The following is an 11,947-nucleotide window of genomic DNA, read 5'->3' as shown; positions in this document are numbered from 1 at the left end:
GCAATTATTGCGTTATAGCGGACTGGTTAAAAAAACGACGCTATGCTTATATAGCGTAGAATAGTGCCGATAGCGTCATAACTTTTATGGTCCGAAAACACTATAACAGTGTTATAGCGCGCTATTTAGAACCTTAGTTTTAATTTTTTTCAGTGAAATTTTGATGAATATTTATCTCCCAAAAAAATTAAGAACATATTAATAAATTTCATAAATTGCTAATGATATATGATTGAAGCTAATTCAAGAAATAGCAGTGATTTTTATGAAATTGAATAATCCAGAAAATAATTCATAAATAGGGTTTAAGGTCTCTTGCTGTAAATTTTATTATCACTGATTTCGGAGTGTGTTTGGATGAAGATTTGAGTTAGTGAGAATAATGAGCTAATCTAATTTTTAGTTGAATTAGTAAAATAGTATGCTAACTCAAATACATTCAAACGTAAAATAGTAGTTTGAAATAATAGCTAACTCGGATTAGCACTATTCTTTGCCTCATGCAAACGCCCTCGTTATGATACACGAACAAGTAGATTCTATAAAATTACAGAGAAATGGGAATATTCACTAAAAAACTGTTTATTTTGGATTCGTCCACAGTGTCGGCACAAACATCAAGCTATAATTTTGTGCGCATATTCATTGGTGAATGAATTCGGTTCAAGCTGTCATGAACGAACATAATTATTATTCATTTTTTTTGTTTGATACCCTAATATTTTGCGAGTTCCGTGTGTTATATTAAAAAAAAAAAACTTGTTACAATTAAAAGTATGATGAAAAAACATAATATATTTCAACTTACAAAAAACATAGATAAAGTTTTTATTGAAAATTTAAAAACTTACCAACCTGCCCATTGTTAGTTTACATGTAACAATTTTTTCTTGTAACAAAATTTTCTTAAGAAAAATCATTTACAACGTACGTCAACGATCAGGTCGGATTTTGCTCAACTTCTTTTACAAATCTGTATCCAAATTTTATTTGCTCAACTTCTTCTAACGAATTAAAATCTGAAGCCATCATTTCTTGTAATAAAATACATGCATGACGCGGTAATTATTTTATATTTAAATATATATCTTTACAATAATAATCTCAATAAAACTAATTTATACGATAATTTTGATTTAATTTTTTTGAACGTGAGACTATGGTAATCTGTATCTCTGTTTTCAAACTTCAAACAATGAATCTAAACTATATATTAAACATAATCTCCGTATAAAAATATAAATAGAAATTAAATTTTATATTTATTTTAGATAGATAAAATCACTACTTTCATATGGTCTATAAATTTTAAATCAACTTAACTTTTACCTATTTAAAAGTATAGTTAAAATTCTGTAAAATATAAAATTTACTCTCCAATTATAGTTTCACATGGAGAACCAAGTATAGTTTAACAGTCTATATCAAACCGTTTAAATTCTGAAAATATAAAAAAAGATCCATAAAACAAGTTGATCATAATGTGCATATTATTATATACTCACTAAGTACAGACATATAAAGTTTTGAAATAGATCGAATAATATTACTTATTAAATCTATAAACAGATCTATTCAACCATCGAATATATTTTTAAATTTATACATGTACCAAATTGAATGATTGAATTAATAAAAATAACTATTGGAGTCAAGTGCCAACTGTCTATGTTCAGGCAGCGTTTATTTTGCTGGAAATTGGTCTTGCCTCTTTTTGTGGAATTCATATCACCTGAGGTAACAAAAATTTTGGTTATTATATGGACCGTTCGATCTGGTTTCCATCTCTGTCTGGATTGGCCAGATTATGATTGGACAGTCTAGATATAAACGGAAATATTCTGTTACCTAAGAGAATGGGTCACCCTTTTTTGTGTGTAACTGAGTATATATGTCTTCTTGCCGGGGCCGAGTAGGGTCAGGTGTTAGACGAACCAGAAAAAGCGAGAGAGAGCGAGATAAAAGAAAGACACAGAGGCGAAATGGGTGATGAAGGTATGATCGCCATTAATGGCGCTGGTTGATATATCGAGTATCCAGTCCCTTACACTTGTTTCACAGTTTTGATTGCTCATTACTTTTCTCCAATTGCAGCTTCACTTTCCGATATGCTAGCTGTAGCCGTGGAGGCAGCAAAGGCTGCTGGTGAAGTAAGCTTTTACTGTTTATGTATCAGTTGATATCGATCTTGTAAAATTTAACTGAATCAAGTAGATTTAGGTCAGGGAGATTATTTACGAAAATTTTCTCTCTTTTGTGCTCAGATTATCCGCAAAGGATTTTACCAGAAAAAGAATGTGGAGCACAAGGGGCGGGTGAGATTATTATTGATTTTCTTTTTTTTTTTGTCTGGAAGAGTTGTATTATTTTATTGGAATGGAATAGTAGTATTAGTAGTAGTATTGATTTTGAACAGTAATTGTTGAATGTAGGTTGATTTAGTTACTGAAACTGACAAGGCATGTGAGGAGCTTATCTTCAATCACCTTAAGAAACATTATCCCGATCACAAGGTATTTACTTATAACTCTCTTTATAATCTTTCTGTCCAATCGATTATGCTTATATTAATTGAAAATGGATCCAATGCTAAAGATGTTGGTGCCAATAAAATTATATCTCAAATAACTATTATTTGAACTTTCAACCAAAAAGTAATTTAATGAATCGTTTGGACTCTATTTCAGTATGCATCACAAGCTAATAAATCAACAAATCAAGTTTTGACAATTTTTCCCAATTTCTTGATGACTACTGAATTGAAGTCAAAATTCTATGATTTTTGTATACACATGTAATTGAGATGATGTAAACACATCCAAGGTTTAAAATTTTTAATTTAAGCACAAAATAGAAGTTGTTACTGCTAGACCAATGATCATTGGCATTGGATCCTTCTCCATCTTAATTATAATCATCTAATAATAATAACAGTAAATCAGTAACAGGATAATGCTTACTGTCATTTTGGTGACAGTTAATTGGTGAAGAAACATCCTCAGTGTTTGGAACTGACGAGCTTACGGACCATCCTACATGGATCGTGGATCCTCTGGATGGGACCACCAACTTTGTGCACGGGTAATATATCACACACTTGATTAGAAAAAAACTATTGCTCTCGTTTCTATTTTAATACTTTTGCATGATGGTATGTGCTTTAATTCATGTGAAAATATCTAATGGAAAAATGGTCATGTAGGTTCCCATTTGTGTGTGTTTCTATTGGTCTCACAATTGGAAAAATTCCTACAATTGGCGTCATATACAACCCCATATTAAATGAGGTTTGACAACTTCCCTCATTCCTTGTTTCTCTCTTTAACTATATATCATGACAATGCTATTGCTTGGTATTCTTTGGTAAGGATTATGGGGCTGTAACCTATACTGTTAAATGGTACTGGCAAGGTAGAATTGTAAATTTGATTCGCTTATAACTTAATTTGTAGCTCTTTACTGGTGTCCGGGGACAAGGTGCTTTTCTTAATGGTACACCTATTAAAGGTAATATATGCTTTTTGTCATCTTTAATTTTCATTTGATAATCTGTTATTTTCATTGGTTGATACGGTACTAACACTTCTTGTAACAGCTTCATCTCAAGATGAGCTCGTAAAAGCGCTTCTTGTTACTGAGGTACGTACAGACACTATGCTCAGTATGTCAGTAATCATAGCCCATGAATATGTGCTGTTGTTTTACTGTCATGATACATTGTTATTTGCATGAGTGCGTGGCTTTAGTAAATACCAGAAGCTGCATTTTGTAATCATATCTGAGTCGATTATTAAGTATCTGCAAGAGAAATGAATGAATTTGAGTAGTTTTAAAAAAAGAATATAATTTGTGTGAGATTTATCTAATGGAAGCAAGATATGAGCAGGCTGGAACAACTAGAGATGTTGCAACAGTAGATGGTACAACAAACAGAATTAACAAGTTACTCTTCAAGGTACCTTATTTTTTTTCATTCAGTTAATTTTTACTGCTTATATCTACCCCAAAAGCAATTAAGTGATTCCCTTACTCAACACATCTCTATCTGCAGGTTAGATCTATTAGGATGTGCGGATCCTTAGCTATGAATTTCTGTGGAATTGCATGCGGCAGGCTCGATCTTTGCTATGAGATTGGATTTGGTGGTCCCTGGTACCTTCCCCTCCTCTCTCTCTTGTTTGTCCGTATGCATTTTGTGATTCTAGTGGCAGGATGTCACAAGGGAAAATATTATAAAGTGGGCAGTTTATATTGTTACTGACCAATCATTTTCATTGGGCTAGTCTTACTGTTATAGCAGTTATAGCACCAAATAAACCAAAAAAAAAAAATTATTTAAATGGAAAAATAATGAACTCTTACAAGTCGTAATTGGCTTTTTACCGAGAATTGTGATTTTGATCCTTGGATTTTACCACTATTAAAATGGATCTATGAGTATTTGTTTGTGAAGAGCAGTAACAGGTTTCGTTGGTCGTGTAGGGACATTGCTGCAGGAGTAGTGATTGTTCAAGAAGCCGGGGGTCTTGTATTTGATCCGTGAGCCTCTCTTTTCTTTCTATCTAATACTGTATGATTAAAGAAAAGAGTACAATATATAGATTAATTATATATGCATTCAAATGGTTCAGGGATGGTGGGGAGCTGAATCTGATGTCCAGGAGAGCAGCGGCATCAAATAGTCATTTAAAGGATGAATTTGTTAAGATACTCACCTCTTGAAAACATTAGAGCTGTCAGATATTTATGTTGCTTGGTTATTCAGAAAATGTAGCTGCAATGACAGTTATTTTTATATATGTTTTAATAAATTAACTTGATCGCCATAGAGAAATCAAAGAAAAGGTACATACTATTGTTCAGAACTTCAGATACTAGCAGTTATTGTTGCTATTTTGCCGATAATTTCATGAGATTATTTTCATTGATCTGCGTGTTTCACTTCTTCTTTGTCACATTTGTACTGTGCAGTATGCATGACAAAGGATTACCATGTAAATGTACTGAGAGGCTCTTATGGTTAATTCCAGTTATGTGACAAAGGAGGAATATATCACCTAAGGTAACTCAAATTTTGAGTTTGGATCTCAATCGTCTGATCTGTTTTGGCACAAATGTTAAAGTGGTATCGTGCATTCCACCTCAGACCGGATTGACTGATTCTAATTGGACGGATTGGATCTAAACTTAAAATTTGAGTTACTCAGGGGAGTTGGACTCACAAATGAGTACCGTGTGAATGCAATGAGGCTCTTATAATTAGGTTCAGCTTGTGCATCCCTTGTTTCAAAAGTTGTTTTTGCTTTTAATGTCTTATTCTTAGCTTTGCCTGATACATATTTTAGACGGCAGGAATAAATTTGATAGATTATTTCAATGGATAAATTGTAAAAATGTAACTTTGAGCGAAGAGCACTTTCAAATTTGGTGAGGAAGATTTGCAATTACCAAATTTTGGGGTTATATTTGATGCAAACGGCTCTTGGCTTTGTACACCACGGGCTTGGTAACGTGCTTTTCAATTTGTTCTTAAATGGGATTACCACATACGAAGCAATACATAAAAGGTTTTTGTATTGAGATTTCTTTTTTATTTATAGAAGTATGTTGGCACTTTCTATTTTATTTTTTGAGATGTAACGTAATTTTTAATTTATAAAGATTTCTTTTAAGAAAATCATTTTCTAACTGTTTTTATTGGCCCTTGCTCTTTTCACTCTCTTACATTAATAATAATTATTTATGGCCGTTAAAAGTGATTATATAAAGATTTAAAAATTAAATTTAACTTAATTTCTATTTATTGCTTGACATTATTTTTAATTTAACTATGCCTGCATTTTATTTTTGAGATTTTTAATTTTGTACCTGAACTTTAAAATTGCTCTTCCATGAAATTTTTTTTTTAGTAAGAACTATAAAGTGAGAATCAGATCCTGTTCTTCTTTTAATATTGGTACTATGTAATAACGAGTTAGGCTACTATGACATTGGTGTTATTTGAAATTAAATAACACCAACTTTTAAATCCTTAGATCTGTCTTGAGATTCGTACAAAATAAAGTGCTTGAACAGTAACAGCGGATATTACGAATCTCAAGACAGATCTAAGGGTTTAAAAGTTGGTGTTATTTAATTTCAAATAACACCAATGTCATAGTAGCCTAGCCCTGTAATAACATTAGAGTTGTGGACCTTTCTGTTGGGGCCAGGGATACATATACAAGAGAGAATCCAATTTCGTCGCCCAAAACAAAGAAAAATGGAAGTGTTGGCAGCCATTGGTACTGGGCATGGTACAATAAGCCGCAAAAGGCAGCTCTTTTTGCCGCCTCCTGCTATGCGCTTTCAATTCAATCCTTCCATCTCTATCTACCCATCACCACAGTTTCAGTCCCAGTTGCAACTCCAATTGAGCACCAACCAAACTTTGACAGTGGTACCGGCACTAGGTGGTGGTGGTATTGATGGTGAGACTGAGAGGAGCAGTCCCCTGGAGGTCAAAAAGGAGATCCAGAGATGCTACCAATTGGTGCACCGGCTTGGCCGGGGAGCTTTGTACCTCGGTTCTTCCCGAGTTCAACCAGCTCATCCCCATTATCTTCTTGCTCTTGAGTTATCTAGAGAGGCATGCCTTTCTTTCTCCATTAATCCCTTTATTTGTTTTTTTTGTTGCTGGTTTTTAATGCCAATTGTGGGCATATTCAAATTGTCATGTCCAAGTTGATGTACACTTGTTGAGTTGGTAAGAGAATTGATGCATCAGTTTGTGTATTTTAGCGAATAGGTGCTTCTTGCATGCTTGGGGAATGAATTATTATCATTTTCCCTTTTTGATTACCACACACTCTAGATGCTTGTTGAAATGCCTCAGAGAATCAGTGCATTTGATAGGGATCATACCCATTTGATCACTGGTGCTTGTCAAAATGTCTAAGAGAACAAATACGTGTCATTTTGTTCCTGTAGGAACTTGCATCCATAACTATTTTTATTATACTGTGGCATGATCGGTTAGTGGGTACCACCTGTAGGTAAGTTGTCAGATAGGAGAGATTTCTGAAATCTCAGGCAAAGCTCCTTTTTTGTGCTGAGGAGCCTCACAGTAGCACTGATACTTCAAGACGATCTTGTAAATAAACTGCAGGTAGCCAAAATGTTAGACTGCACAACCTGGACAGGAGCCGGTCCAGGTTTGATGGATGCCGTTACTAGAGGTGCACTTCAGGCTAAGAAACCAGTTGGTGGTTTCAAAATTGGTAAGGAGGCCGGTGAATGGACAAGTTCCAACTTTCATCCTTACTTGCCTCCTGATACTTATTTTACATGTAGGTACGCATGTAATTTTGACCAAACTAAGTTGATATTGCTTGTAGGAGTGAGGCCATGGTACTATGCATAGCGCAGATTGGTCCGTACTACGGATCAATATTTTCGTTTTCAAAGTCTAAATAGTTGATCTCAACCGTTCAAGGTGATCTACATATGAAGATGTACTTGCACGCTAAATTTAATATATTTTTATATATTTTTACTATTTTTTAACTATTTTTTTAGATAGGTAGAACGTCAGTACTTTGCATGGTCTAGAATTTTTAGATCAAGTGATTTTCTACCTATCTACAAAATAGTAAAAAATTTGAAAAATGTAAAATTTGATCTACAAGTACATGTTTATATGGAGATCATGTTGAAACGGTTCACATTGATTGTTTGGACTTTGAAAATCAAGATATTGATCCATAGTACAGACCCTTATGCGCTATGCATAGTACCATAGCCTCACTCTACTTGTAGCATTATGAGAGACAAAATTAACCACATGACATTTCAAGCAGGTTTTTCTCTGCAAGAAAGCATGGGCTAGTGGATGCAATAGTGCGGAATGATCCATCAGAGATGACGGCCATTGTTGCTCTGCCAGGTGGTATAGGGACAGCAGATGAGATATTTGAGATACTTGCACTGATTCAACTTGAAAGAATTGGATCGAAGTTCCCGGTACCTTTTGTGCTTTTAAATTATGATGGTTACTACACAAAACTTCTGGAGTTCATAGAAGTTTGTGAGCAGTGGGGCACTGTTGCTACTGGAGAGGTGGAGTCCCTTTGGACAGTTTGCAACAGCAATTTTGAAGCTCTGGAATACTTGGCCGAGTTTTACGGGATTTGTGAAAGCAAAAGAAATTATGATATTGGAAAGTATGTAAACCAGGGTACAGGTTCTTATATTTTTAAGAAGATGAAATCCTGACTTTTTGGTTGAATTAATGGTTGTCATATTAATCTACTTAGGTTTATTTTCAATTACCAGAAACTGGTTCAATTTCATGTATTTTACCAACAAGAATTGATGTTTCAAACTGATTTACGGGCATTCTTTGAATTTTTCCGTTTCAATGTTGCTTAGTTTTCTCAATTGAGTCAATTCTTGTTGGACCGATCTCGGCTTGAGGCCTGAGATACCTTTCAGGGATGGGATTTGATAAATGAAGAGATGTGGCAAGAGCTTGCACATTTGATACCGGGAGGCTGTAACCTAGGCTCACAGAGTGCAATTCTTCTTTTGACATTCTGAACCTACACAGCATAAATGTTTCAGTATAATTACTGGTAAAAGAGAGACGCTTTCTTTTGTTGCAGGAGTAATAATTGATAATGAACCAATGAATTTTATACATCACCCTGTCACTATTAACTAGAGATTAGAATTATCTGTTTCGGCTTAGTGCTTCTCTAAAAATATATTATTGTGGTGTATGTGAGAAGGAGGGGGGGGTAACGTAGTTAGCTAGGAGCCATGGCAGAAGAAGAAGAGGCAGGAGAAGAAAAAAGAGAGTATTTTTGTCATTAATTATTTGGAGTGGCAAAATTACAAATTAATAAAGTTTGGAGTAGCATTTTACAATTTCAAATTTTGAGATGGCATTTTTACAATTTGAAAGTTTTGGAGTGGCAAATAACTAATTTTCCCTTTGTTTATTTAATGTATGCTTTTTGTTTTAAAAAAAATTAAACATTACTTTGATTTGCATGTTTTGTTATTTAGTTAAATAATTAAAATTGTCACCTCTACTTGTATTCTTTTAAATAGAGGAAAAGTCCTTGAAGTTTCATGTTCAGTGCATGGCATAGAAAAAATATTACTTAATTAGCCCTTTATATTCTCGATTGAGTTAATTTAGAGGTGTCAGTGGACATATACGATATAGGTAGAGTAGAGACATTTTTATACTCATACTCACTAAGAATTGACATTATCTATAGCCAACTTTTACTCATTAAAAATTAACTTTGTTATATCCTATCCTTATCCGTTAAAATTATCGGATAGGATGAATAATAAATAATATTAATATAATAAGTGTTGTTAGAGACATCAATTATGTGCTTCATTATATTATCTCTCTTGGTTATCGTTCTGATATTGGCCATTACTGTACATGTATTATCGCTTCCATTTTGATTTATAGAAAGCGAGATATGGCTTGCAAAAAACATAGAAATGTGATAGACTCTAATATAGCTTCATTGTTCTCATTCATACAAAACATACTGAACACAACTGAATATTGAATAATATTGATTTTCTCTAATATCTTGGAAGACTATCTAAAAATTGAAATAATAAATCTAAGTTTTTCATTATTAAACTTGGAAAAGAAAATATAAAATTTCTTAAATAATGCTAGTGAGAAGATAATAATATGAATCCTAAAAATTATAAATATCAATAATACTTGTATTAACATAAATTAATTGAAAAATGAAAATAATTATTCAGCTTAAATAAGAAAAACTACAGAAATAATTAAGTGCAAGTAATACAATTGAAATTTTAATAAATTTATTATGTTAATCAAGAACATCAAATAATAATATTAACTCCAAAATTCATTCATCAAAAGAAAATAAACTAATGTAAGATATCTCACAAATTCAGTAGGCCAGGATTATCAATTCTTCTCTTCTCACTAAGAAATAAACAATAAATAAATAAATTTTTGTTTGCCATACTTAGTTATTATGGAATAGCCAACTTCTTTTTTCTTTCCCACTGTTTCATGATGCAAATTTTTTGTTTATTTTTTTTTTCTGTTTTGTCTGAATAATAACGACTTAATTAAATGTATTAATTACAATATTTTTTTTATATCAACACAAATTCTTAGATAAAAATGTAACTAATTCTCTTTAGAATTCCAAATTTACAAAGATAAATAAGGACTGACAAATCTCATTTATAAGAAACATTAGAAATTTAAAGTTCTTAATTTGCAATTAAAAATGACGAATCTGTAGAGCGTATAAAGAAAAAAAAATTACAGAGCGCTCAATATTATATTTTTCTCTCAAAATAGGAATTATATCCTCCGAAATTTTTATTTCTACCATCTAAATAAAACAAAACAAAAACAAAAACAAAAAGTCCCCTTTTTTGGAAAATTCGAAATCTACTCAGGCTGCTTTATGATGCAGTCCTAAAGACTGAGATCTGCAAAATGCCGATGCAGCCCATTGTTTTTTTGTAAGTCTTTGGAAGTTATGGGAAAATACCGAAATTTGGAAGGTTTTTTTAATAATTATTGCAATGTAAGTGCTGCTTTGGAAGTTGTGGACACTTCACGTTTCGACTCGCTAGAACAAAAAAAAGGGTCGTAGGGGCATTGTATGGCTTCCTGGCTGCGGCCGTAGCGGTATTGTGCGGATTCCAGTTTTTGAGTCCGAATGTCAGTGTGGCTTGAGTAGATTTCGAATTTATTAGAATTTCGATTTATTTCTCAGAAAGGTAAATTGCGCAAAACCTCATCCCAATTCAGTCCTATGTGATATAATTCTCTCTATTTGATTGATTCAAATACGCAGAAAGGACAGAGAAGGAACGAAGGAAAGCACGCATAAAACCCAAAAAGGTAAGTATCCTTTTGAATCATTTTGGTATCAGAAATCAGATCATTCCAAAGGTAAATTGCGTAAAACCTCATCCCAATTCAGTCTCGTATGATCTAATACTCGTTATTGTGTCTTTAATTCAGTTATTTTGTGCGATTTTGGAATTATTACAAATTGGATTTATCTCTTCCGGTCTGATCAAGTGCCAACTTTTGTAAATACGACCTTACAGATTATTATTATTATTATTATAATGAAACATGAAACTCTCATGAAACATAAGGACTAAGTTCAGCTGAAATTATAAATACGGTTGATTTTCTTTAATATTATGATTCTTTTAATCTCCAATTCAACGTTGCTTTTCTCCAATATTTTATTAAGCTAAATTCAGCTGGAAAATTTATTGTAAAATTATATCTCTAAATTAAATTAAATCGATATGTATATTAGAATATATTTTTATTTATTTCATGTATATGTTGGACGGCTTATCATATACATGCAATATATAGAAGTATGCTTATATATTTTAAATAATGGTAGTAAACGCATAACACATGTATGAAATGTTGGGTTTTTGACGATTCAAACTCATTGATTTAGCTTAAGGTGCGGAAAGAGTAAAACAAAAATTTTTACATCTACCTTAAGCTACGGATTAAATGAATCAGGAAGATCCATTTAATCCTATTTACAGATCTACTCCATAATTGATTTTCTAAAGCTTTAAATCTATTTATCAATTAAATAGATTAATATAACATGTTTATACCTTGTTTCCAAATCACAGTTGGAATGCAGACCGAGCGAGAAGAGCTACACCAGGGAAGGAATCGACTCGGAGTATCACACGTGTGATACCTCTATCGGTTATCCACCAGGACTAACCGGAGAGCAGTTTATTTCTTCTGTCAGAAATACCGTAAACCGCGGAATTCTGCAGAAACACTATTCACCGAAAAGGGACAGATTAAATATATTTAAGACTCCAAGTTATTCCGTTTTACTTAAAAGCAAAAGAAGAAATACCGCAGAGTTTGCAAAAATATATT

The 11,947-nt window shown here is 32.8% G+C and overlaps 2 protein-coding genes across 2 annotated transcripts; both read left to right on the top strand.

Moving 5' to 3' along the window:
• The first annotated feature begins 1,899 nt into the window (after window positions 1-1,899).
• Window positions 1,900-4,930, top strand: VTC4 (Inositol monophosphatase family protein). Its single transcript, XM_078322106.1, has 12 exons — window positions 1,900-1,995; window positions 2,095-2,150; window positions 2,265-2,315; window positions 2,433-2,513; window positions 2,978-3,081; window positions 3,203-3,287; window positions 3,453-3,507; window positions 3,596-3,639; window positions 3,887-3,955; window positions 4,052-4,152; window positions 4,483-4,539; window positions 4,632-4,930. The coding sequence occupies exons 1-12, from the start codon at window positions 1,983-1,985 to the stop codon at window positions 4,720-4,722; spliced, it is 807 nt and encodes a 268-aa protein (XP_078178232.1). The 5' UTR covers window positions 1,900-1,982; the 3' UTR covers window positions 4,723-4,930.
• A 1,265-nt stretch (window positions 4,931-6,195) lies between these two features.
• LOC144572842 (Putative lysine decarboxylase family protein) lies at window positions 6,196-8,368 on the top strand. The gene is made up of 3 exons (XM_078322516.1): window positions 6,196-6,628; window positions 7,148-7,332; window positions 7,839-8,368. Exons 1-3 carry the CDS (start codon window positions 6,263-6,265, stop codon window positions 8,251-8,253), a joined length of 966 nt encoding a protein of 321 aa, XP_078178642.1. The 5' UTR covers window positions 6,196-6,262; the 3' UTR covers window positions 8,254-8,368.
• Window positions 8,369-11,947: the final 3,579 nt, after the last annotated feature.

This window comes from Carex rostrata, chromosome 20 (assembly GCF_964058835.1).
Source record: "Carex rostrata chromosome 20, lpCarRost1.2, whole genome shotgun sequence".
In the NCBI taxonomy this organism is placed as follows: Eukaryota; Viridiplantae; Streptophyta; class Magnoliopsida; order Poales; family Cyperaceae; genus Carex; species Carex rostrata.
The sequence above is the reverse complement of the archived record's forward strand: the minus strand, read 5'-3'. Positions and strand labels throughout refer to the sequence as shown.